Source organism: Centruroides vittatus, unplaced genomic scaffold, assembly GCF_030686945.1.
Source record: "Centruroides vittatus isolate TY-2023 unplaced genomic scaffold, ASM3068694v2 scaffold_2802, whole genome shotgun sequence".
Taxonomy (NCBI): Eukaryota; Metazoa; Arthropoda; class Arachnida; order Scorpiones; family Buthidae; genus Centruroides; species Centruroides vittatus.
In genome coordinates, this window is record NW_027122693.1 from 392,809 (window position 1) to 418,153 (window position 25,345).

Here is a 25,345-nt window from a genome sequence, read left to right on the forward strand (position 1 = left end):
ACTGAAAATTCCCTTTTCTCCCCTATAATTCATGAGAATATCTGTAAAAACGACAAAAATAAGTCGGAAAAAACAAAAATTTTATTTATTTTCAATCACAGAACGACGATTACAAGGTAATTTTTTTTCCAATTATAATTCGGTTAATTTAAAAAATATAATTACGAGAAAAAATATTTTCTTTGTAATAATAATTCTATATAAAAATCTTAATTTAATTAACATATATATATATATATATATATATATTGTATATATATAGACTATTAATTGTAGCAAATAACTAATTTAAATACATTAATTATACGTTAAAAATCGTATAATAATAATCACAAAAGTGCACTGTTGAGCAGTAATTTAGTATCTTTGGTAAGAAAAAAATCATGGTTAACAATGGAAATTCACGAAGAAAACGAAGGTTTCTGCATTGTTTTCTATGACGTAGATGCTTATAACTAGACACAGCTAAAGTATTTTGTACTAGAAAGATGTAAAATTACATTACAACATATTTACAATCACTCGATCACAGTTTAAGAGAAGATATTCTAATTTCTTAAATGCCCCCATCACATAGGAGATTAACGTCACACATCTCTCAAGTGATTTAACTACCTGGCACGTGTATTTTCTCTATTCCCTATATTAAATTTCTCCATACGTGAACGTCATTTAGTGTTTGAAAAACAAAGGAAACAAATAAAAATGTAAGGGGTGAAACATCTGCACGAGCTTTCCACGTTTCCGACACGACTAGAATGCTTTTTTTTTGTTTATTTATTTATTTAATTACGGAAGGAGGAAGAAGAACGGGCGTAAATCAAGTAGGGGATTGGTTTTCGTTCATGTTTCTATTCAAATTATACAGATTTTCCGGTGAGCATGGACACCAGGCAACACCGGCACCGGCTCTACCTATACCTATTTTAGCCATTGTTTCCCATCTGTTACGACAAAAGAAATAAAAGAAATCAATAGGGAATAACTTATAAAGTTCTGTACAAATTAATTTCTGACCTGTCTTGTAGAGGGTCGTACATCTCCACGCTGTCCAGATAACTGCTACCGTTGTGTCCTCCTACCGCAAAAATATGTCCTCCTAACGATGCTACCCCCACACCACCTCTGCACGTTGTCATGGAACTGAGATTTGTCCACGTGTTTGTCTCGGGGTCGTATCTTTCGACGGAATTCAATGGAATGTTGTTATCGAATCCACCTTGAATAGAGAATAATGAATTACTTATGACGTTTACCAGACAGTACACAAATTTTTTAATGATTAACTTTAAAAATAAGAAAACAAATCGAGTCTATATTTGCGAAAATGGCGGCGAGAAAGATGTCATTTTCTATACGATTTTCGAAGGAAGGGAGGGCAGAACCAGACAAGCGGGAATCGGGTCTACAATTTCGAAACTGTAGCCCAATAATAATAATTCACACCACTCGAGTGTCATCACATTCTTCACACGAAGCCAAATTTGGAGATTTATTAAAAATTTTAGCCCCTTAAAATTAAAAAAAAAAAAAAATTACTTAAACATGAAGTTTGTACTTTCGTTAAGGGGTGATTTATTTACGCTCGTGTAGAGAAGGAATCAGACAGGAATTTTATTATTATTCCACTCTTCCAATATATCATTGTGTTAAAGTTAAATCTGTCTTCAATTTGGCACATCTCCACTATTTAAAATAGCAAATCACTCGTACGCATCAGGTAGTATATTTAATTTTGGGCAAGTGACAGGTGTATTCGTGGAAACTAAGCCAAGAGCAAAAAAGAAAAAAAAAAACCCAAAACCTTGAAACTACTTTCCTAGAAATGCCGTGTAATCCACACTCACCTACAACGTAGAGAAATCCATCGAAGACCGCAGCACCTGCACCCGCCCTACTTTGTCTCATCTGAGACACTTGTATCCACTTGTTGAGATGAGGGTCGTATTTCTCGCACGAGGATAATGAATTTGGTCCATTGTTTCCTCCTATGGCGTACAGGAAACCCTTTAAAAAAGCAATAAAAACAAAGAAAATTGCTCATTTATTTCATGTTTTATACTCAAAAAGGACGTTTGTCCTTCCGGGAGGACTTTATAAGAGAAACTGGCCGTACAAACGTGAAAAAACTCCGCGTGGCCATCACTAGTAGATCAAAATAACCCATTTAGAGCACAGAAACTACCTTTAAATGCGGCTACTTTTTATCGTTCGGATGGTGAAAAAACCGAAATAACGCATTTACATTACTAATTTTTAACCGTAGAGGTTTAAAAATTCGATATTCTCATCACGCCACGTCATAATACATCACAATGCAACACTGTATTCTTCTGTTATAAATGGGAAGTGGCACCGACGTAATGCGATTGAATAGCGAATAAGTGCCAAATGCTGCAATCGAAGTGAGGATAAGTTTCGGTTTCGCACAATTTGAAACGTTGAAAAGACATTTTTTTTTTTTTAATTTGGGGGTGTGAGGCGCCCCACGTGACCAAACTTAGCGACGGAAAGATGAGACAGGGTGTGGCACAACCTGATAAAAATGTTAATAACTTCCGTTTATTTTGTATTGTAATGAAAATCAATATGGTTTCATCACAAGAATATTAAGACTACAATGCTTTATGTTCTCTAAAGTAGGCCTACTGTACATAAACATGGGCTAAACACCATTCGTACACTTGTACATCAATCACGATATCTGCATTCGTTTTATGTTGATTGCATTTCTTTACGCACGCTATATAGGGTAAAGACTTACCTGTCTACCACACTACAATTACCTGTGTTCACTATGTAGGTTAATACCTTATTACTTCTGGACCTGTAAGCCCAGAACTACTGTAATAAGGTAGATATTTGTAAAAGAATTTTATTATCAGGTCATAATGAGTTACATATTCAATGTGTAATGTTTAGATTAAAAAAAAAAAAAAAAAAAAAAAACAGAGTGTAAGGATAATTTGTGATTTCTCTTCCCTCTCGACGGCTCTACACAGTAGTATCAGGATATGAGGCCTAGTATAACTGTCCTATTAATTTAGTCCATTCTTTATATCTTGTATACACTGTATACAATAATGATTGCCTATATTAGAGCTACAATACCCTGTACATAATACACAGTATACAGTAATATACCTCCATAATATAGAGAAGAAGAATTGCTATTCATCTAGTTTCTTAAAATAATTAAATATTTTCTATATTCTTGATATCGATATCACTGGATTTTCTAAAAGAGATCGAACTTCTCTTGTGCAGGTACACAATAGATCTTTTTCAATTGTACAATTCACAAGAGATTACTTTTAGTAATCTCTTGTGAATTGTACAATGGTAAAAAAAGATCTATGGGTATAATTAGAAAAATAATTAGAAATAAGGGATTAAGAGATGATTATGATTAAAAAGGCTCTAGTGTACCCTGTGGTCACTAAGAAGCCTTTCTAATCATACCCATCTCTTAAGGCTCATCCTCATCGAATCAGATTTTAACGAAGCTTTCACGCGTATATAATTATTGTGAATAATTCATTTAATTTAAAAGTTAAATGTATTTAATCTTAGTCTAGAATATCGATCAATTAAAATAATGCAAATTGAAACTCTCGGTGTGAATTTACTTGTGTTTATCTATTCTTTTCGTGACTTATTATTATTTTCTAGGCATCATAAATTGGAAGAGAGATTTGTTAAGCGATTGAACACTACGTTATGACGTATGAAATATTAAATTTTGTACGCAATATGTCATAATAAATTCTCATATAAGTCAGACAGAGCTATTAAATATCGCCGAAACAATAAATGAATTGTCATATTGATCGGATTCAATTAAGGAGAGATTTTCTACTCAACTTATTGAGAAAAAATGACATGAGCCATATCCGGTTCGACCATACAAATGGGTAATAGCATAAGTGGATAAAAACAGCGAACACTGGTAGTTCGGAGCTACCCGAACTACCAGTGTTCGCTGTTTTTATCCACTTGGCCATTGGTGGGGCCTCCACAAGATGGTCTCTATCAGAGCCCGATGTCGGAAAGGGATCTGCAGAAGTGAAGCCTCCGTATTACTGATATGGAGGTCTCACAGGGATATCATTTTTCCACCTCTCAGGCCCTAATTATACGTGAAGGAAATGATAAAGGTGACTCAGAAAAAACGGAAAAACAATTGGGAAATGTCTTTACAATAAAGAAAGCTGCAGAGAAAAGGGAAATTTTTTTTATTCCTTTTATTCTTCTAACATTCAAAGCGCGGGTCAATATTATTATTTTATCTGATCAAAGCTTTCGTCACACTAAAATAAATCGTAAACTGGCACTTTGAATCGATACCGGATCCGGATTTCATGTTGAATTTCGTCGGAATTCCAATGAAATGCCCGATTCCTATTGTCAAAGTCTAGCTTTGGTAGCTACGGTGGGCCTTTCGGATGGCGAGAGAGGCCCTGATTTACCTCTGATTAAGGCCCCCAAAAGCAGTTGGGGCTCGTACCGAATGGTTCTACTGGCCCCCCTTTGAGAGGAGATTTGATCGATGGGATAAGGTAATGCAACACGTGGGCGATCTACCAAGAGAGGAGGCTTTCCAGGACTTTTTTAATGGGAAACTAGGCCCTATTTAGGTGTTAGACACGCGAAAAAAACCCAGGAAATTTTCCCCTTTCCCGGACACGAACCCACGACAAGTGATTTCGGTCCTGTGAGACTGGCCTGAATATACAATTTACAGAATACAACACGAAAATAGTCCAACAGAGAGTGGATATAAAACCTAATTGTAAAATAATTTGAAAAGGAAATTATATTTATTTAATTACGCTATAAAATTTCAAATTTGAATAATTTAAACGTAATGCTGACGTAGCAAATCAAATAATCACACGTAATAAATCACGGCGTCACCATCTCGTCATTTTGACGTCATTTATGAGCTGATCGATTCTTTAAAACAAAATTTTAAATTTATTTAATACGATTTAAGAAGAATTTTATTGGGGGGAAGGAATTTTTTCGAAAATTAAACAATTAATTTATAATTTCAGAAATACGTCAAAAGAAATCATTGCCTAAATACGCTCGACCACTTGTTTTGAATCGAAATTTCTTGAGCAATGTGTTTATAACTTAGCAATTATTAACAAACACAACTAAAAATTTACTTTTATTACAATTTACAGGAAATAAATCTCAATAATTACCAGTTTTTTTTTTACTTATTTACTTTTATTTACTATATGCTCTAGGTCTATAATGAATGATGCAACTACTAATTAGAATATAAGTTATTGCAACAACTAAGCTAGTGTCGTAATTGTGTTCATTTTTAAATTATAATTTAACCTTAAAACTTAATTTTCTTTACATTTACTTACAATAAACTCTATATTGTATATATTTTGATAGGTATGCAGGAAGAGGAGGACGAAGCACCCCATCTTCCTACAAATAAAACATGATAAAAGACCACTTCTTCCTACTAACGAAACATTAAAAAAAACACCTTCTTTCCTCCGTTTACAACAAATGATGATGAATATAATGTATTATCGTTTAGTTTCCTGTTTATTTAACACATAAACGTATAAATTAATGCTTTTAGAAGTTTAAAAGCCAAGTTTCTATGACGTGCAACCGCTAAATATTTATTAATGCTATGACATTTCGAATTTATAAATAGAAGCCCCGCGATATAAATTATCCTACTTAATATTCTTTTATCAATATAATCACGTTCAAACACATTCTTCGGGATTTATTTTAAGAAAATCTTTAACCTACGTCCACACCTACGACGATTTACAATCGATACTTTTTTGTTTCCTTGCCAGCATGTCACTAACAAATTTCCTCACTTTAATAATAATAATAATATATTTTATTATTAGAAAATAATATATTGCCTTACTTATTCACAATACTTTTTACGGATCGGTGACGTTCTCATATTAATTATCGACCGAGAGTATCACCGCTGACGTAAAGACAGAAGAGTACTTTACATTGTGACGTCGTGGGACGACGTCTTAAACAGATGACGTCAGGCAAAATTTTAAATAATTCTTCCCAACTCGAAAACTTTATTTAATAACTCATTTATTAAAGTAAATACACAGCATTTTAATTATTTAAATAATAAGCTCCTTTTCCTATTGTTATATTCGGTTCGTCTCCAGTCTATGATGCTCAATAGCAGTGTTTCTCAAACTGTGGCCCACGGACTCCTGGGGTCTGAATTTTCAGAAGAGCATAAGCTACATAATATGCTACTAGCATAACGTATAACACTAATATTTATTTAAAATATTTAACAAATAAATGGAGAAAATAAAAAGGTGATGTACGACCAAGCAGCACAGCTCCCGTCTCTTCTCCGACTTCAGTTGTATGATAGAATTAATCGTCATTAACACGCTTTTAAAATAATTATTCTTTTAATTTGATAATGTGCAATAATTTATCACTCAATTCTCTTTAAACAGATTAGCAATTAAAGTAGCCCTACTAACACAACGCTATATTTTAACTCCAATTAGCCTGAGTCCGATTTCGAATTCGGTATTGATTTCCATAATTTTTCGTGCCCAATACAGATTAGGGGGCCTAGTTTTCTCGCTCGTGCTTGTGCATTCCATATTATTCCATAATTATATCCAGCCGTACTGTCTTCCTCCCGTTAATTAACTAATCAATCGATTTAGCTACTTAGAAATCTAATATTGTAGTTTCGGAACAATCGCTAAGGCTATTTTAAGTGTCTTTCTTCGGGTTTTCTTTTCATACCAAACCACAAAGTGATAAGAGAATCGTCTCCTCAGTACAGAACTCCTTTGTGAATGCACAATTGTACGAACCGACAATAATTTGACTTATAAATCCGTTCTATATAATGCATTATGCTCCTAATTCGAACAATACGAGGAAACAATACTTTCAGAACCGATTTCAAGACGTAGCAAACGTGAAAGTGGCTGATGCCATTACGGGCTCGGATCGATAAACTCCAAAAAAAAAAAAAAATTCTACACAACGAAATTTTAGTATTTTCCTCGAAATTTTTCATGATAAAGGCACGCTTACGTCATACCTTTAATACACGATAACCGAATAAGTCATACGTGATACCTCATACGTGATAATCGGATGTATGCGGCCAATAAATTTAGGTAGAGTTTAATGGAAATAAACATTAGCTGAATACTTGAAGTGCTTTCAGTATCAATTTATAAACAATGTAAACAATAATTTATTATTATAATTACACATATCTACACGGTATTACGAGTTAACTCGAATTACACGAAGATAATGTATGTCATTTAATTAATTAAAATTAAAAGCCGATAGTTAAGTAGCGTGTGGAGCCGAACAAATAAGAAAATTAACTTTGTATAGGCTTAGTAAAAGGCCTTAATATTATAAATAAATACTAAAGAATTTTATTCCGTTTGTTAAGTTCAATAAACTAGAAAAATTGGCGTAAAAAAAGCCCTTCTAGATGGCGCTACGTGTCTTAAGTGAGAGGATAACACTCTCGTATTGACACGTAGCGCCATCTAGAAGCGGTAATTAAATTTTCTTTTATTAAATGTATCGTTTCGAAAATTCTTTTTTAAATTATCGTATTATAATGCATTTATAAACTTAATTATTATTACTGTTATTAATTGATAAATTATTAATTAATTATAACACAATTTTAATACTTTTATTATCAGGATATAAAAAACTTTTGGCTATAATTGGGCTATCAGGTATGACGTAATCGGGCGGAAGTCGAACGAGGACGTAATCTGGTAGAAAATAGCGCGCGGAAATCGTTCATTGTAACTGTTGACGTCGGCGATGAGCGAGAAAAGAAGGAACTCGAGAGACGATAGCAACTTCGGTTCGTCCCAACGAAATAAACGAGCGCGCTCCCAAGATGACGACGCCATCAATTTCGAGGACGAATTGGCCCTTATGTACGAACTGGAAGAAGAATTCAAATTGGAATCGCAAGAATCGACTGAAGAAGGTAAACACGTGATTAGTCTCCCATTTACTTTATAAAAAAGTTGATTGGTACGGTGGAGGTACTGTACGTCAATTTGACATCATTTTCGAGACTCTTGGCTGTAAAACCGACCAGATGACGTCAAATTTACGTAAGCGTGTACATTTCGTGGGCCAAAACTTTCTTTTGTAAACATTAAGTTAAATATCAGAATTAATGCATAAATGTATCAAGGGTAGAATGTGAATACTAAATGAGGGATATTCTACCCCCTAGAGTTGTAGACTGCCCTGTATAAGCAAAAAGTCGATGGAATTGTACTGGTATGTCTGATCCTTTGCCAGATATTTGCCTCGAAAGTTTGACTATTCTCTGCTCTGCATATAGTTGTGTACTTTGGTGCAAGTGATGGCCAGCTCCTCGGTGCTGCTTTGGACAAGCCCCGTGCACCTTAAAACTATACTCCAAGAATAGTCGAGCAAACTACTCGAAGACGACTCGGTGGCACGGGTTAAATATGATGCCAATCTGGATCGTGCGCCACCCGGAAGTAAGCCGATTTTGGGGTTGTACTTGGTTCCTTCAACTTTTTTGCTCCCATGTGTGGTCTATGACTCTGATAAGGTCCTAACTGTCAAAATTGTACCACGAAGGATCACTGCATACATATTACAGGAAAAAGAAAAATAGTATAAGTGCTTCTCTGCAATAAGAAAGGTTAAATTTACTGTTTCTTATTTTGAGCCTAATTATTTAATGGATTGTCCCAAATTGTCCTTTAAAATATGCATTGATGATATAATAGAAAGAAGTGTTGTTTATTATGATGTTAAAAAATACATTTCTAGGGCATCTTCACTCACTCAAACGTCATGTAAAAATTAGAGTAAATAATAAACAAGTTCCAAAAATCTAAAAAAGTTCATAATAACAACAGAAAAATAGGAAAGAAATATTTTGAAAGGGAAGCCAGCCCCCTTTTTTTTTTTTTAACTCTTTCTGCCCTGTGGGCACTAAGAGGGCCTCTTTTAGAAGGCCCATTATGGGTTCAGCCAGGCCCACAATGGGGCGACCGGGTGGTGAGGGACGGGGCCCGACATATCCGAACGGACCACCCCCCGAAAAATTCCTGGGGATTTTCGACCCGTTCGGATTCGATCCCGGGTCCCCCAGAGCGGTAGGCTGCCACCTTGACCGCTCGGCCATCCGGCCGTCAAGCCAGCCCTTTGTGAAGGTCCAGATGTGACAATGATAATATAATTTTTTCTTTGATCAAAGTATTAAACAATTACTTAATACTGTAGGATAATGTATCATAAAAACAAAATCTAAACTTAAGAATAAAAAGAAAAGTAAAATTAGTATCATTTTGAGTTGTACATAAACAACGGTGACAGTACAATATATTAATTTTAACCCTTTGACAAATAACCCTATAAATAAATGTGATACATATGGGGTTTACTTATACTGTATGTACGTTCTTCAAGTTTGTCTCGTTGCATACGGGCAGACTTGAAACCTTACAAGATTTAGCGTAGAATTTTCTTGCATGCAGACAAATGTGGGATCTTGTAGACAATCACACTCACTTTCTCTTGAATTGTCGAATTATTTGACAGTTGAATCAGAAAAGAAAAATATTGTCTAGTGTATTAAAAAGTACGAATTAGAAGACAAGATATTAATGTTAGTTTTTGAAAACTAACTCTGGGAGCAGAGGGAGCCACAAATAAACCTATTCATCAAAGGATTAAGTGTTTCACAGAAGTCAAATTATACACTATAGAATATATTAGCTTGGTACTAAAACATGAATAAACATCACTCTCCCACAGTTCTGTATAGAGTTATAAAGAACAAAGAGTATGTAACAATTATAATTGTTATAATATTCTTTAAAATTATGTATTATATTACAATGTAGAAATTTCCTAACAATTTAAAATTTTAAGAGTTTCTCTTCGAAGGAAAATATTTTGTATTGGAATCTAATGCACTCTTCGGAGCACGACTTTTTTTTTTTTTTTTTCAGAGATCGGCTTAAATATTTTATAAACGTTTGCTGATATTACCCACATCCATCTTCGGGTTAAAGAATTTCAAAATTGCTTTCTTTGCACTTGTGTCTAGTAAAGAAAGAAAAAAATTTCAAAATTTCTATGTTCAATCCAAAGATGGATATGGGTAATATCCAAAAGTTTGTAAATATAGCATATTGGAATTTCCAGATCTAACTGCAAATCATTAAATCCTCTTGTGATGTATTTGGTATAATTTCTGGCTGGTATTTTCTTTTCTTTTCTTTTTTTTGCTAGTTTGTGTGACATCATGATTTATTTTATCAGTTTCCTTTCCATGATTTATGGTTTCTGCATCGCAGTTTGATATAAACAATGAGTGTCCGACTACAAACGACTTTTACCTATGCTTTTTTAAACTAAATTTTTCTCTAAATTAACCATTTTTTCGCATCTTTCATGACTGGTCAGACCTGTCCAGTACATGGCATTTCCATAAAAGTTTTAAACAAATACTGGAAATGACAAAAATAAACAATTTGTGTGTTTTAGCTCTAAAATACAAATAATACATACATAATACAAATTGATATGATACAAACAATGATAGAAAAACTAGTTTTTAAATTTTTTATAAACTAACTCTATTCGGTGATTTTTTTTTTTCCGCAAAGTCGTTAATTACTTTATCATAAAAGTCGCTGGTCGTTGACTCCAATGTATTTGAAAACTCTTTTTCTATCAAAAGCAATGCTAGTGATGACAATTTTTCCTCTGACTGAGTGAATGTTCCTGGCCGATGTACGAATTTGCTTTGTGGTCAAAAAACTGCGTTCAACAGATCCACTGGTAGATGATACCATAAAAATTAATATTAAATCATATAATTCTTTTACATCTTTGTTCGGATTGGCATTAATTATAATATGTTTTATGTCTAAGAGTTACTTGTCAATATAGTCCGGACACGAATATAAATATTGTGATTCGCTATGTAATTTAGATAAATCAAAAACTTTCCCATAAAATTTACTCAATTTAAGATTTAAAGCATGTTTTAATTCTTTAAACAATTCATGTAGTCAGATAGCCACTGGCAGGAAGCTAAGGGATAGAATCGTTGGAAACGTTATACGATATTTTGATGTGTAGCTTCCACCAGCTAAACTGGGTGAGGTTGGTGCTCTGTAAAGCGTATGTGCAAATGCCTATAATCTGGCTGCTTTACACCATTCAGTTATCTTCACTGTGGAAGCTGACCCAGTTTCGACCATACAGCGCTTCCATTCCACCACTGATATTCGAATAGACAATAGCAATCTTATCGTTTTTTTTCACATGTAGTATAAAAATTTGTAATAAGATACATAATGCGGTTATAATAAAATATTAATTTTAATTAATTCAAAGTATGTTAAAATATTAAAATAATTGCCCAATATGAATTTATATTTTAGAAAATACGAGGGAAGCGGCGCTTCCATCTCTTCCAATGACGACACTCCATTGCTGCCCCTCACCATATTAGGTTGGCAGATTTTCCAGTAAAAGCTTATTAGATTATTCACTGGTGCATTCACTGTGGGCAAAACTGATGCATACTGAATTGTACCCAATTTTCACTTCATTTGCATCTAAATAATTTAAAATTAGAATTTTAATATATTGCCTAATGAATTCAGAACAAAAGTTTATTTTCTAGGTCCCGAAAACATTTCAACTAGTGCCAAATGGTCGCGTCCAAAATGTTTCATCTCGTCGAATGACGAACCGCTGATATTTCAACAGATTGACATAGATTATTTCGTGGGTCAACCTGTGCCTGGAATGTCTGGTAATCGAAGAGGTCCCGTACCTGTCATGAGAATGTATGGTGTCACTACGGAAGGTAATAGCATTTTATGCTATGTTCACGGTTTCCTTCCGTACTTTTATACTTCTGCTCCCGAAGGTTTCTCTGAAGCTCACTGTCATCGCTTCAGAGAAGCATTAAATAAAGCCGTTCTTTCAGATATGAGATCTAACAAAAATGATGTCTTAAATCCTGTTTTAGCCGTTGAAATTGTCCTCAAGAAAAATATATATGGGTACGATGCAAGGGGAAAACGTCCTTTCATTAAGATTACCATGGCTTTGCCGAGATTACTTGCTCCGGCTAAAAGATTGCTAGAAACTGGGGTTGTAGTGTGTGATGATTTTAAAGATTATATTTTTGGTATTTTTGAAAGTAATATTGATTTTGAAATTAGATTTATGGTAGATAATCATATAGTTGGTTGCAATTGGATTGAATTACCGGCTGGAAAGTACAATTTACGAGAGAAAAACAGTAATAATGTAAAATCTAGATGTCAAATTGAAATAGATATTGACTGTCATGACATTGTCTCTCATCAACCAGAAGGGAAATGGTCTGATGTGGCTCCTTTTAGGATTTTAAGCTTTGATATTGAGTGTGCGAGTAGAAAAGGAATTTTTCCAGAACCAGAAAAGGACCCCGTTATTCAAATTGCTAACATGGTTACTGTGCAAGGGCAAAAGGATCCATTTATCCGTAACGTTTTTACACTGAATAAGTGTGCTCCGATTGTCGGATGCGAAGTTCTCTCGTATAATTCCGAAACGCAGATGTTAGAAAAATGGGCAGATTTCATTCGGGAGGTCGATCCCGACATAATTACAGGCTATAACATTCAAAACTTCGATATACCTTACTTGCTTAATCGTGCCAAAGAACTAAAAGTTAAAAACTTCCCATTCTTGGGTCGCATCAAAGACAACAAAACCACAATGAGAAATGTGGTACTCCAATCTAAGCAGATGGGAAAACGAGAGAATAAAATAATAAATATTGAAGGTAGAGTCCAATTTGATTTACTGTTAGTTTTAGTAAGAGATTACAAGTTAAGATCATATACTTTAAATGCTGTCAGCTTTCATTTTCTCCAAGAACAAAAGGAAGATGTACACCATAGCATCATAACAGATCTACAAAATGGAAATGAACAAACACGACGACGACTGGCAATTTACTGCCTGAAAGATGCAATGTTGCCTTTACGTCTTTTAGATAAATTAATGTGTATTATTAACTATATGGAAATGGCCAGAGTGACGGGAGTACCGCTGTCATATTTATTAACTAGAGGTCAGCAAATAAAAGTCGTATCGCAATTATTGCAAAAAGCCGTAGAATACGATTATATCATACCCGTGATGAAAGTTGAAACTGGTGACGACTTCACGGGTGCTACCGTTATCGAACCAATAAAAGGTTATTATAATATGCCAATTGCTACTTTGGATTTCTCTTCGCTATATCCTTCCATAATGATGGCTCATAATCTTTGTTACACCACCCTTATGAGTGTGCCGAGTAAACATAACGTTTCTCCAGATCAATATATCAAGACACCGTCAGGAAACTATTTTGTAAAAGCAACTGTATGCAAAGGTTTATTACCAGAAATCTTGGAAAATCTTCTTAGTGCTAGAAAAAAAGCTAAAGAGGACTTAAAAAAAGAAACTGATTCATTCCGTAAGAAAGTCTTGGACGGAAGACAATTAGCATTGAAAATTAGTGCAAATTCTGTCTATGGATTCACTGGCGCACAAGTCGGAAAGTTACCATGTCTGGAGATATCAAAGAGTGTAACTGCATTTGGCCGAATGATGATTGAAAGAACAAAACAAGAAGTCGAAGAGAGATATCGAGTTGAAAATGGATACAACAGTGATGCAAAAGTAATTTACGGTGATACAGATTCTGTAATGATTAATTTTAATGTCAAAACTGTGCACGATGCCATGAAAATCGGAAAAAGAAGCGGCAGAATACGTCAGCGATAAATTTGAAAAACCAATTAAATTGGAATTTGAGAAAGTATACTTTCCTTATTTGCTAATTAACAAAAAGAGATATGCTGGTTTATATTTTACTAAACCAGATACTTATGACAAAATGGACTGCAAGGGAATAGAAACCGTGCGACGGGATAATTGTCCGTTAGTAGCCAATCTTATTAATACCTGTCTCCAAAAGATTTTGATCGATAGAGATCCAAATGGTGCCGTCGATTATGCAAAGCAGATCATCTCGGATTTACTATGTAACCGTATAGATATATCACAGCTAGTCATTACAAAAGAATTGACAAAAACTGATAAAGAATATGCTGCCAAACAGGCCCATGTCGAATTAGCACACAGGATGAGGAAGAGAGAAGCCGGCAGTGCTCCAAACTTGGGGGATAGAGTGCCTTACGTAATTATTGCGGCGAGTAAAGGCACCGCCGCCTATTTAAAATCAGAAGATCCAATTTATGTGTTAGAAAATAATATTCCTATCGATACACAATATTATTTAGAAAATCAAATCTCAAAACCTCTGTTGCGTATCTTTGAACCAATACTGGGAGAGACTCGAGCCGAGTCGGTCCTTTTAAGAGGCGACCACACAAGGACTAAAACAGTGGTAATGTCAAAGGTCGGCGCTCTGTCAGCCTTCACAAAAAAACGCAGTACATGTATCGGATGCCGTGCCTTGATGGACGATAATGCGGGTGCAATTTGTCTTCACTGTCAGTCAAGAGAATCGGAAATCTACATGACCGAAATGTTAAATTTGAACTCTTTAGAAGAAAAATTTGCTAGATTATGGACTCAGTGTCAGCGTTGTCAAGGTAGTCTTCACGAAGAAATTCTATGTACTAGTCGTGACTGTCCAATCTTTTACATGCGGAAAAAAGTACAAAAAGATCTTGCCGATCAAGAGAAAATTTTAAAAAGATTTATTCAGTAAAATGCAAAAGTTTTTTTAATTAAAAATTGTTCATTAATAAAATATATTTAAATGTATAGTTTTTGAATAAAAATACAATTTATAAGGAAGAAAGTAGAATATTTTTCAGTACAAAGTACAAATGAAATATGAAAGAAAAACTAAAATTAAACCTTTTGATACTAAAAAAATTATTTCTTACATTTGTTGATGCTTTAAGTAGTAATTCTCAGGTTAAACTTTACTATTTATATTTATACATTCTAAGTACCAAATTTAAAATTTAAAAAAATTTATGTATGTAGGCTATTTAATTAATAATTTCCATTCATTACATGGATCCATCTTGTCAGTTAAGCAGTTATGCCCAAAAAGGATATTTATTGTATTATTTGGATAGGGTTAGATCACACAAACATCTAATTATATTTTTGTTACATCTGTTGCTGCACTCACTACTCAATCAAGCAATGCTAGATGTGAGTATATTAGGACACATTAAAAGCATTACTATATTAAAAACTAACTATCTGTTACTGGAATTCTACAAATACCAGTGGGCTGTTTCATATTACATTTGTCCCTTAGTAATTGGTATAGTTTGTTGAAATGCTTAAATGTAACTTCAACACCTTATAATTTTAGCAAAACATTCTTTACATTAACACTTTCACTGATTGAATGATTATTTTCATGTTTTTATCATATTGTTGTAGTCTCAAGACAAAGTTATGGAACAAAGGTATGTTAAAAAGTTCAAACAGGTAGAGAGCGGTAACTTATTTAAAGAGCAAGGTAAAACTGAAATACAGATTAAATTGAAATAACAAATAAACCATAGTCCTTTATCACTTGTATGTAAATAAAGTGTCATGCAGAATATCATCATCCATCCATTTGTAGGATCTCAAAGGTGATTTCCAGGCATTGAAAATCCCTCGAATTAATTAACATACCTCTCCTAGCAGACTCGTAGATCAGAAAGCTCCAACCCCTTTAACTCCGAAAGATTTTGAACTTGATGTGACAATGATGCTTTAAGTAGTAATTTTCAGGTTAAACTTTACTATTTGTATTTATACATTCTAAGTTCCAAATTTAGAATGATTGATTTGATGATTTTACCAGAACATCTGGCAGCCTAATAAGGTAGACGAAAACAGTACCGTATTGACATTTGCAGATTTATTTTGTCAAAATAACTGGGTTAATATAGATGAGTAGTGGTAATAGTAAAAATGGTGTTAATGATAACTAAAGGTGGCCATATTGCTTCATCAGAGCTCTTCATATTGACAGCCCGATGAGTGCAATGTGCTTCGGTCACTCACCATGAACTTGTCAGTGAATCAGTGCATTGTAGTTTACTGACACGCTGTTTGATGCTCACTGGAATGTACCCAATATTTTCCCTCCTTAAATCTTCCAATCATTTCATTTACTAGAGAATTTTTAATTTTATAAATCATTTTTGCTATAGAAACATTAGAATGCATTCTAATGATCCAATTTGTATTGTTTTTGCATGACAATGCTTGATGACATTCTCTTGAAGAAATTGCATTCTTTCATAAACTTTTTAAAAATAAAGATGAAAGTCAAAATGCAGCTTGCAGTTATAGTATTGTATTTTTGATCATATATTTGAAAGTTGATTTAAAATTAAATAATACATATATAAACATTCCAAAGCCTAATGTATTGATACTAATCCAAACTCTTGTAATTATTAATTTCGATAAGAGACGACACCTAACATCTTTCTCTAGAACCAAATTACTTAGTTTCTAATTATTAATTATAGCATAAAAGCCCAATTAATTATGGTGAGTTTGGATTAGTATAAATGGGATCATATTTATTCTAATACACAGCATGATGTCTGTAACTGTATTATTAGAGTAGTCTCTGTTAAGGGAAACATTTCTTTCATCTGCTTATTGGGTGCAATTGTTAACGGAATAAATCCAGCAGGCTTTTCACTTCTATTTGAACAAAAAAACACTCAACACTCACCTTATGTTAAAAATAAAATGTAAGTATGACAATGCTTACTATTACAGAGTGCAGTTAATGTTACCTATGGTAGTGAACATGGCAGCTCGTCTCTGAAACAGTGGGGACGCATGTTCTAACCTAACCTATTCTAATAAATTACCATAATTATTGCCAACCAAATTATTAGAATAGAATAGGTTAGGTTAGAACATGCATCCCCACTGTTTCAGAAATGAGCCACCATGTTCGCTACCATAGGTAACATTAACCCAGAGTGCTGTCTATAACTTTTTGCATCTTGCAGCTGCACTGTTTATTAAAATAAATATGATAAATACACAAACACAGGAGTGTCTTAACTATGGACATATACTTGCTATGGCCTTTCAAAACAGAATCAAAAATAAACTCAGTCTTTTAAGAATATTAATTTTCTGCTAAATAGAACAAAGGAATATTATTACATTTTTTGAAAGCAAAAGATAATGAGTTTCCTAAATTTATGGCAGAATAAATAAACTTTATGGTGAGAAATGTATTTCAAATATTCAAGCTATACTAAGGAGTATATGCTTAAATCTTGAAAATGATTTAGGTCAATACCAATCCTACTGTGCTAGAATTGGTCCTATTTAAAACATGAATATATTTGTATGCAAATACTCTTCCAGCATGAGAAGTGTAGAAGTAAGTTTATAAACCAGGTCACATAATTCTTAAAGAAACATGTATGCAAAAAGATTTTGGAAAGCAAAATTGACTACCAGAAGCGAAATTTGACTCGGAATTTAAAGAACTGGAATATTAAAAGACAAAGAATGGAATTGTGGCATTGATGCTGCCAGTAAAAGAAAACGTCAATTATTTTTCTTTCAGCAAAAATCTATTATATTGCTTTTGAAAGTCCATTATTCATTTCTTAGAAAGTAGAAAGTTGTTTTGACAGAAAAGAAGGAATTTATAAATTTTTTTCTTTATTGATTGATGAAAAATTTCCAACAAATAGAAAAGAAAAAGTTAAATGGAAAACTTTGAGTCTTTGCAACGGTGGTCCTAATCTCACTCTGCATAATTTTCTTGCTGATGAAATCAAACCCGATATATAAGGATTTGGCTGTATTGTTTGATTATTGACGTATGACTATAATATTTAGCCTTATTACTGCCAGATTGTTATCGGGCTATATCATTTAATTTTCATGCCTGTAGTCCAATCAAAATAATCACTAATCATTGCATTTTCAGCAATGTCTTCAATTCTATCTATTTCTCACTCTACAGTGTCCAAAGCACATTATGTTAACAGGATAAATTAAAACAGTCGGAGTGCAGGAAAGGGAAAGAATGGTTGTCAAGATTAAGAGTGAAAGTAATACCTTCCCTTTTCCCCCTTATGGAAATTCTATTAGTTTGGTCTGTTACACATTAGCATATGATTTTAAATTAGAATTGTATTTTGTAACATTGGCAGAAAAAAGTGTTCAAGCCACGGCCGGACCTGTTCCTATGGCCTTGTTTTAGCCATACAAACATCTAAATTTACTCAATTATTATTTAAATTTCAATTAAAATTGTTACAACAATGATAATCTATCCACTGGTTAGCTTGCTTAATGCACCTTTAACAGTGGCAAAATTGAAATAAGGCTAATTTAACGCCCGTTAACAGGCCACTAATGTCGGCATTATTTAAATTTCACCACTGTTAAAAGTGCATTAATTAAACCAAAATGATTACATTAAAATATGCATAAAACATTTTATGCAACCTTACACAAAACCATAAGTGGCATCACAGTTGTAGTTGTAAGAATATAGAACCTGATAGTGAAGTAAATTTGCATTAATTTGTTAATAATTCAATATATATAAATACAACAAAAACTACGGAGAAAATTATTTCATAATGACTTAATTAAATAAACTATGAAATTTACATTAAATAAACTTGCTTATCTTTACACTTCTGACATAAGCAAGTAAAATAATGATATACAATCATAATAACTGAGATATAAGGGTGGCTCAATAAATAACCAGCTGTGATTTTTTGTTGCTTTTGGCTAGTTATTTATCAATCTAGCTTTATAATAATAATAATTATTATTATTATCATCATCATCATCATCACTAAATTAAGCATTTATCTGAGATGATAGAGTTGAGACAGTTTGCAAAACACTATTCTAAATTTAATACAGAAAATACAAATAAATTTACATTTTCTCATTTAGGTTATTAATGAAAAAACATTCACATCAAAAAACACAATTTGAACTTAAAACTCTTGAAATGTAAATTAACACTTTAAACCCATTATAATTCTGTAAAGAACCCCTAAAGAACCCTACTTTAAAATGGATTCCCAACCTTTTTTGTGTATCAACCTTGTAAGAAAAGCTTTTAACCAAATCTCCAATATTGTATACTTTATATATATATATATATATATATATATATATATATACACACACCCACACACCATTACCTATATATAATTTTTTAAAGACATCTTCCTATATTGATTTAACAGTAAAATAGTGAAAAATTTTTAATATTTGCAAAAAATTCTTTCAACTCCTGAAACTTTCATCAATCCAAAGGGGTCAATATGGACCCCATTGGGAAACCTGCTTTAACATGTCATCTATATATTATTATGAGAGTGGTTTAAATTGAATGCTGGTAGGTGGCTGTAAGTTCATGTCATGCCATTGGGCCGGCCACACGGAGTTTTCCAGATTTTCTTTTAACATCTAAATAGGGGCCAGTTTTCTGTTAAATCCCCCGGGAGACATTTTTCCTTAGCCGATCACCCATATTTCACACTACCATATATATACAAACATACATCTATATTTATTAACTTATTAGAACAGTAAATCATGCTTACTTGAAATAAAAATTATTCTTTTCAAAATTTATTCAAATTTTTGAAACACTTAATTAGAATTAAGGACTGATCTAATTAAATATCTAAATGCTAAATTTTTTGGGCTATAATTTTGCTAAACTCTAATTAATGAAATAAAGTAATTTGATCTATAGGTAGGCAATTAGGCCACCTTCATTTAGTTATATTATAGCCAAATGATGATAAAATAAATGGATTTTAATGCAGTATTTTATGTTGCAATAAATTAAAAAAGCTGCTTAATATTATGAAAAACTGACAATTTACATAAGTAAAGTTACTCAAAAATTACCTTTAAAGTTGCAATGGCAACTCCTCCTCTAGCTTCGTTCATAGAAGTGACCGTATACCACGTATCCGAACTGATATCGTATCTTTCTACCGTTGAATAGAACGAATTATCGTCTAACCCGCCCACGGCATAAATTGGGCCTCCTAAACAACTCAGTCCCAATCCTCTCCTGAATAACAATTACGAAATATTATAAACTTTTCATATAATCTTACTTCACGAGGTATCTTAGGACTAAATAATACCTTGGTGTGGACATAGAAGCAATGAAATTCCACTTATTTGTTAATGGATTAAACACTTCAACACTGGAGAGATGTTCTTTATCATTACAACCTCCAACAGCATAAATCTTTCCTACAATAATTAAAATTTATTTTTCAGCTTTTTTAGCAATATCTTCTTCATTATTAAAGTAAAAATCTTACCTTCTATGGATATACAAGCCACGTGTCGCCTCTTAGTGTTCATGCCGACTACATTAAACCAAGAGTTTCTGAACCAATTATAACATTCTATAGAGGAAAAGGGCTCTCCCGATATACCTCGTCCACCGACACAGAAGAGAGTACCTGTAAATTATATTTTGATTAAAAATGAATATATTTGAGCCTTGCCAATAATGATTAAAAACTTCTGACCTGCATAACTTTTTCTAGGTCTGGTTAATTCGTTAGACGGTCGCCTCAAACAAGGTAATTGCGAAACTTGCCACAGCTGAAAATCTCTCGCCTCGTCTAATAAATCGCGGCATTCTAGATTCCGTCTGACCAAATCTTGAGATTCGACGTGACGTTTCAAATACGATTGAGTCAAAAGTGGAAGTTTCACTTTCGATAATAAACTGGGTAATAAATCTTTCCTCTTTTCGACATTGTGATGCACCCACCGGAAGACTGTTTCAGATACCTAGATGTTTATAGAACCTAAAATGAATTAATATTTCTATATATAAGAAAGGGAATGTTAGTAAAGCATACCTGTGCTTCATTTTCCACATAGAGATTAGGCGAAGAAATTAAATCTTGCAGATGGTTAGCAGATATAGTTAACAGTTCGTCGCTCTTTAGAACTTCTTGGAAGTGGAAACAAGTAAATGCATCCGCTTGTTGCGCGAGAGACATTAGTCCGTGCTGCTCGGCAAACTGTCTTATGCTGAGGCAGTTAGTAGGATGCAAGTGGAGTTGCATGAATTCGCAGCACGCTTGGATAAGAGCTTCTAGTTGGAGCACGGATGCCGCGTGTAACACCGATTGAGCATTGGCCACATTCAATTCAACTTTAGCCGTATAGGCAAAGTTTATCAGTAACTCCATAGCACTTTCGTCTATCTCGCTGATGGTGATGATTTTCTGCCTACTTTCGGCCAAGGAATTGGTAAACATGGCTTGAAAGTACGGACTACAACACGCCAGTACGACTCTATGGCACCGTATGGCTTTTCTTCCGGTTCGGATCTCCACGTCGCACAGAACATCCTCCTTCAGGAAGCGATACAACTTTTGGAAGGACGCACGAAACATTCCTTTGGATTCATACGTATAATAAGGACTAGGTTCTTCGATTAACTGTTCTCCCATTATTTTATTTTTCATGTCATAAGATGCGCAACTGCCAGACTTTCTACGGTAGACAAATGCGGCTCGCGGTGCCCACGTAACCGTGTCATTTTAAACTGTAAAGAATAAGAGCAACACGTAAGAACAGATCTTTCGTTATAAGTATTCTAGTTATCAGAAAAGCAACATCGGCATAAGATCGATGGATGCAAGACGAGTAAAGTATCTCAAGGCCAAGGAAGAAATAGCAAAATCAATTCTGTGAACTCATTCTGATTTCTAGAATGTGATATAAACAGATGGGCTGCTTTTAAATTAAATTTAGTTATTTTGTTGCTTAAAAAATAAAAGATTTTAAATTTTGATGGAGTAAAATAGAAATGTTTAAGTGGACCGACTTCTATTTTTCTATTATTATTTTCCATTTTTATTATTATTAAAAACTTTCTTGGCAGAGAAGTCACTTAAAACACTTTCAAGTTTTCTAGAACTGTAATTTTTTTCCATTTCAAATCAGAAAAATAATTAGACGGAAAATTGCAATATCCAGTTTCTTGCCAAAAGATAAGATATCTGCCAGAAATAAACAGCGTCGACTATTTGTTATTCTCAACAAGAAATATATATTATTTTTGTGTGTCGGGTGTGAAAACAAGCGTGTCACAATCGAATCCTGACGTTAAAACCGGAGTCAACGACCAAACTATTCATCAATAATTTGCCGAATTTCTCTATAATAATAGAAATTTTAATATTCTATATGAAAGGTGATTAAATATGTACAGTACTGTACGTTCGGTTATTATACTATAACAGTGGTTAGTGTATAGGCTAGTGTTTACGCAGGTGGCAAGTATGTGGATGTTAAAAGTAATTTTGGGAACAGAATTAATTCCGTTCTGGCCAAATTACTGCTACATTAAATAAATTTTCATGTTGAAATATTAAAACCTAAAGTAATTTAATCCTCACGAAACTTTACTTTATCCTTAAGGATAGACAAACCGATAAATTTGCCCTCTTAGTACCCACAGGGCGGAAAGAGTTAAAAAAAAAAAACCCGATAAATTCTAGATTGCACACGGCTTTCACTTAGTATAGACTTATTCTGCAACTATAATTTACGATCTTTGGTTAATAAAAACAAACACGAGAACGCCATTTATTCTGGAAATAAGTTAACCCACTAAGTAAATAAACAATAGCGTAATTTATGTGTGACGTAAGTTGTTGCATCTTTCACTATTGTGTCGTTTTAAATATCTAGTGTTGCATACTAATTATTTAAGTGTACTGCAATAACTTTCTCCTGCGAACACGAATTAGGGCCTCGTGCTTTTACATACATTATTTGACGGAGAGACGGGGCCTCATATGTTACACTATCAGCCTCTATAATGGTTTTTCTTCCACCGTTATTAGCGACGCGTCAGCGAAACTAATGACGTCAGAAGCTGTGACATCCGTAAACATATGACACAGTTGCATATCGGTATATATTATTTGCAGGAGGAAAGTTTAAAAAAAAATATATATATATGAGAGCTTTCAACTATAGTAGTAGTATATATAGAGATTGCGTGTTTAGTTTAGCTTCAATTCGGTAAGGAATTCATGAACTGTGGCTTAAAAAATTTCATGCCAGTCTATAGATATCGTGCGCTAATATATTCCATAATATAAAATGACACTATACTGTATTATAATCCACAATAGCATCTACTGTTCACTATAAACTAGAAGGAAACGTTATAAATTTCGATATTTTTTTTTTTAGTATCTAGTAATAAAAAATTTTAATTTAATTTTTATCCGATCATTTAACTTACACTATATAATTCTATCGATTTCGTAAACGATCTGTACGAATTTTCCGTTTTACCGATTTAACCTACATTCAAGATGGAGGAAATCGTTGCAGAATTGAAACTAAATTAATGCACGCGATATAATCTCTCCCTCTGCATGTGTATATTTTTTAATTAAAATAAATCGCATCTTCTTCTATCGTCGGCGTCCATTAACACGGATCATCAGGGCCATTTGTGAGAAGGCTACATATTTATAGGGGCCTTAAAAACGTGTTAAAAATTATCAATATACACAGAATATTGTGTGATGTAGGAGGAAACACTATTACTTTCAGCCTAATTTTATTATTTACAAAATACAATGCAAATTTTTAACACTTGTTCTCCAGGCCTCTATTGATTTTCCTCGCTTTAGAGGAAGCTTAACGGGCCTTTACAGCTTCTCGCAGATGACGAGAGGTGGCCACGGCCTCCTCTTTCGATCTCTCGAGAGGCCCCACATTTAGATACAACAATAAGTTTTCGGGTGTCGACGTACGTGACGTCAGCAATTTAAAAAGGAGCGATCACGTCGACTCGATTAACATTTTTAATCGTCGTTATCAACGCGCAAATTTCGTTTAAGAGATTTCGTGTGTATATATAGATTTTTCGTTCAGCATCCTCTATTTTTAGAGGATTAAAACAAAACTCGGGGCGTTTACCGGAATTCCAAGGTTCCATTAAATGTCGAGTTCATTCGATTGCCGGGTCGAAACGGCTATTACAGATAAACTGACGTTTAATTAATGGATTAAATCGGGAAAAAATCTCAACATTTTTATAACGTGTTGGCCTACTTTTATGGAAATTTCGCGCAATAATTACTTAATGACATACATTTTACTTAATGATTTTCGACACTAAGCCATTATAAAACGGATTAAAGTGTTTTAAAACATTTTTAAGCATTTAAATGAATTTTTAAACGTTCATTTTAAATGCTTAAATACTTTTTTTAAAGCGGAATTTAATAAATTAAGCGGCACCCATTTTAAAAAATAAGTGGCGTGGGTGCCGCTTTTTTTAAAATTCAAATGCGGTCCACCTGTTTGAATTAACGTTAAAATTAATAAAATATTTACATTATTACCAAAAATTAAATTTATAATATTAAAATTTTTTAATTCGAATTAATTTTTGTTTTTATTTTAATAATTTAAATATAAAAAAAAATTTAAAAAACGAAAAAAAATATACCAAAGTTGCCCTTTAATCCCTTTTTCTATTGGTTAAAAATATAATACATAAATAATGCATATTCAAGTTTATAAATAATTAAAACCGACTTATATATTAAATATGCAAATTTACAAGGCGATTTTAAGCATTTAAAGGATTTTTAAATACGAAACGACTCACCTTAAGCCTAAACTACAGACGACTGAATGAAACCTAACAACACGTGCTCCGATGACGCCACACGACTGGCGCTCACCTAGCGGGATGTTGAAGAAATAATTAATTCATCTCCATTTTAATTTTTTTTTTTTTTTTTAACGTTTCTTCCCCATCCGTCTCCAATCTCATCTTTACCTATTTTTAATTAATTCGTACGAATTTAGTTATTAATAAATTGATAATTTAAGATAAAAACTCGGCAATTTATCGACTGCGAAAACCTTGAGACGCGTTAATTTGTTTTCGTTGTATCACTCGACTTTCGGTTGATGACTCCCAATTAAAATTTTCCTTTGAGATTATTTAATTTAAAAAGTTATTTCCTTACAACGGGTTTGGTGCGAGTCAAATCGATGACGCCATCGTCAGCGACATTAATTGTTCTTTGTAAGAAGCGTGTGACACCGGAAACTGTCGTTGATAGCGGGTCATTGCACGTGTTTTTTTTCTTCTGTATCTTTAGTTTAATTTTTCATTATCATTTATTGGCGCATAAAAAAAGGCACGAGGTTAAGATTCGCG

At 33.3% G+C, this 25,345-nt stretch overlaps 2 protein-coding genes across 2 annotated transcripts; one reads left to right on the forward strand and one right to left on the reverse strand.

Moving 5' to 3' along the window:
- Positions 1-59: 59 nt before the first annotated feature.
- Positions 60-24,842, reverse strand: LOC136987848 (kelch-like protein 8). The gene is made up of 9 exons (XM_067285600.1): positions 24,785-24,842; positions 20,994-21,688; positions 20,655-20,922; positions 20,442-20,585; positions 20,259-20,370; positions 20,014-20,182; positions 1,848-2,007; positions 1,018-1,219; positions 60-944 (listed from the first exon to the last, which is right to left on the reverse strand). Exons 2-9 carry the CDS (start codon positions 21,606-21,608, stop codon positions 821-823), a joined length of 1,794 nt encoding a protein of 597 aa, XP_067141701.1. The 5' UTR covers positions 21,609-21,688; positions 24,785-24,842; the 3' UTR covers positions 60-820.
- Positions 7,768-14,923, forward strand: PolD1 (DNA polymerase delta). The gene is given in 3 exon segments (XM_067285599.1): positions 7,768-8,029; positions 11,732-13,848; positions 13,850-14,923. Coding segments are annotated over 3 exon segments (3,270 nt in total). The 5' UTR covers positions 7,768-7,857; the 3' UTR covers positions 14,831-14,923.
- Positions 24,843-25,345: the final 503 nt, after the last annotated feature.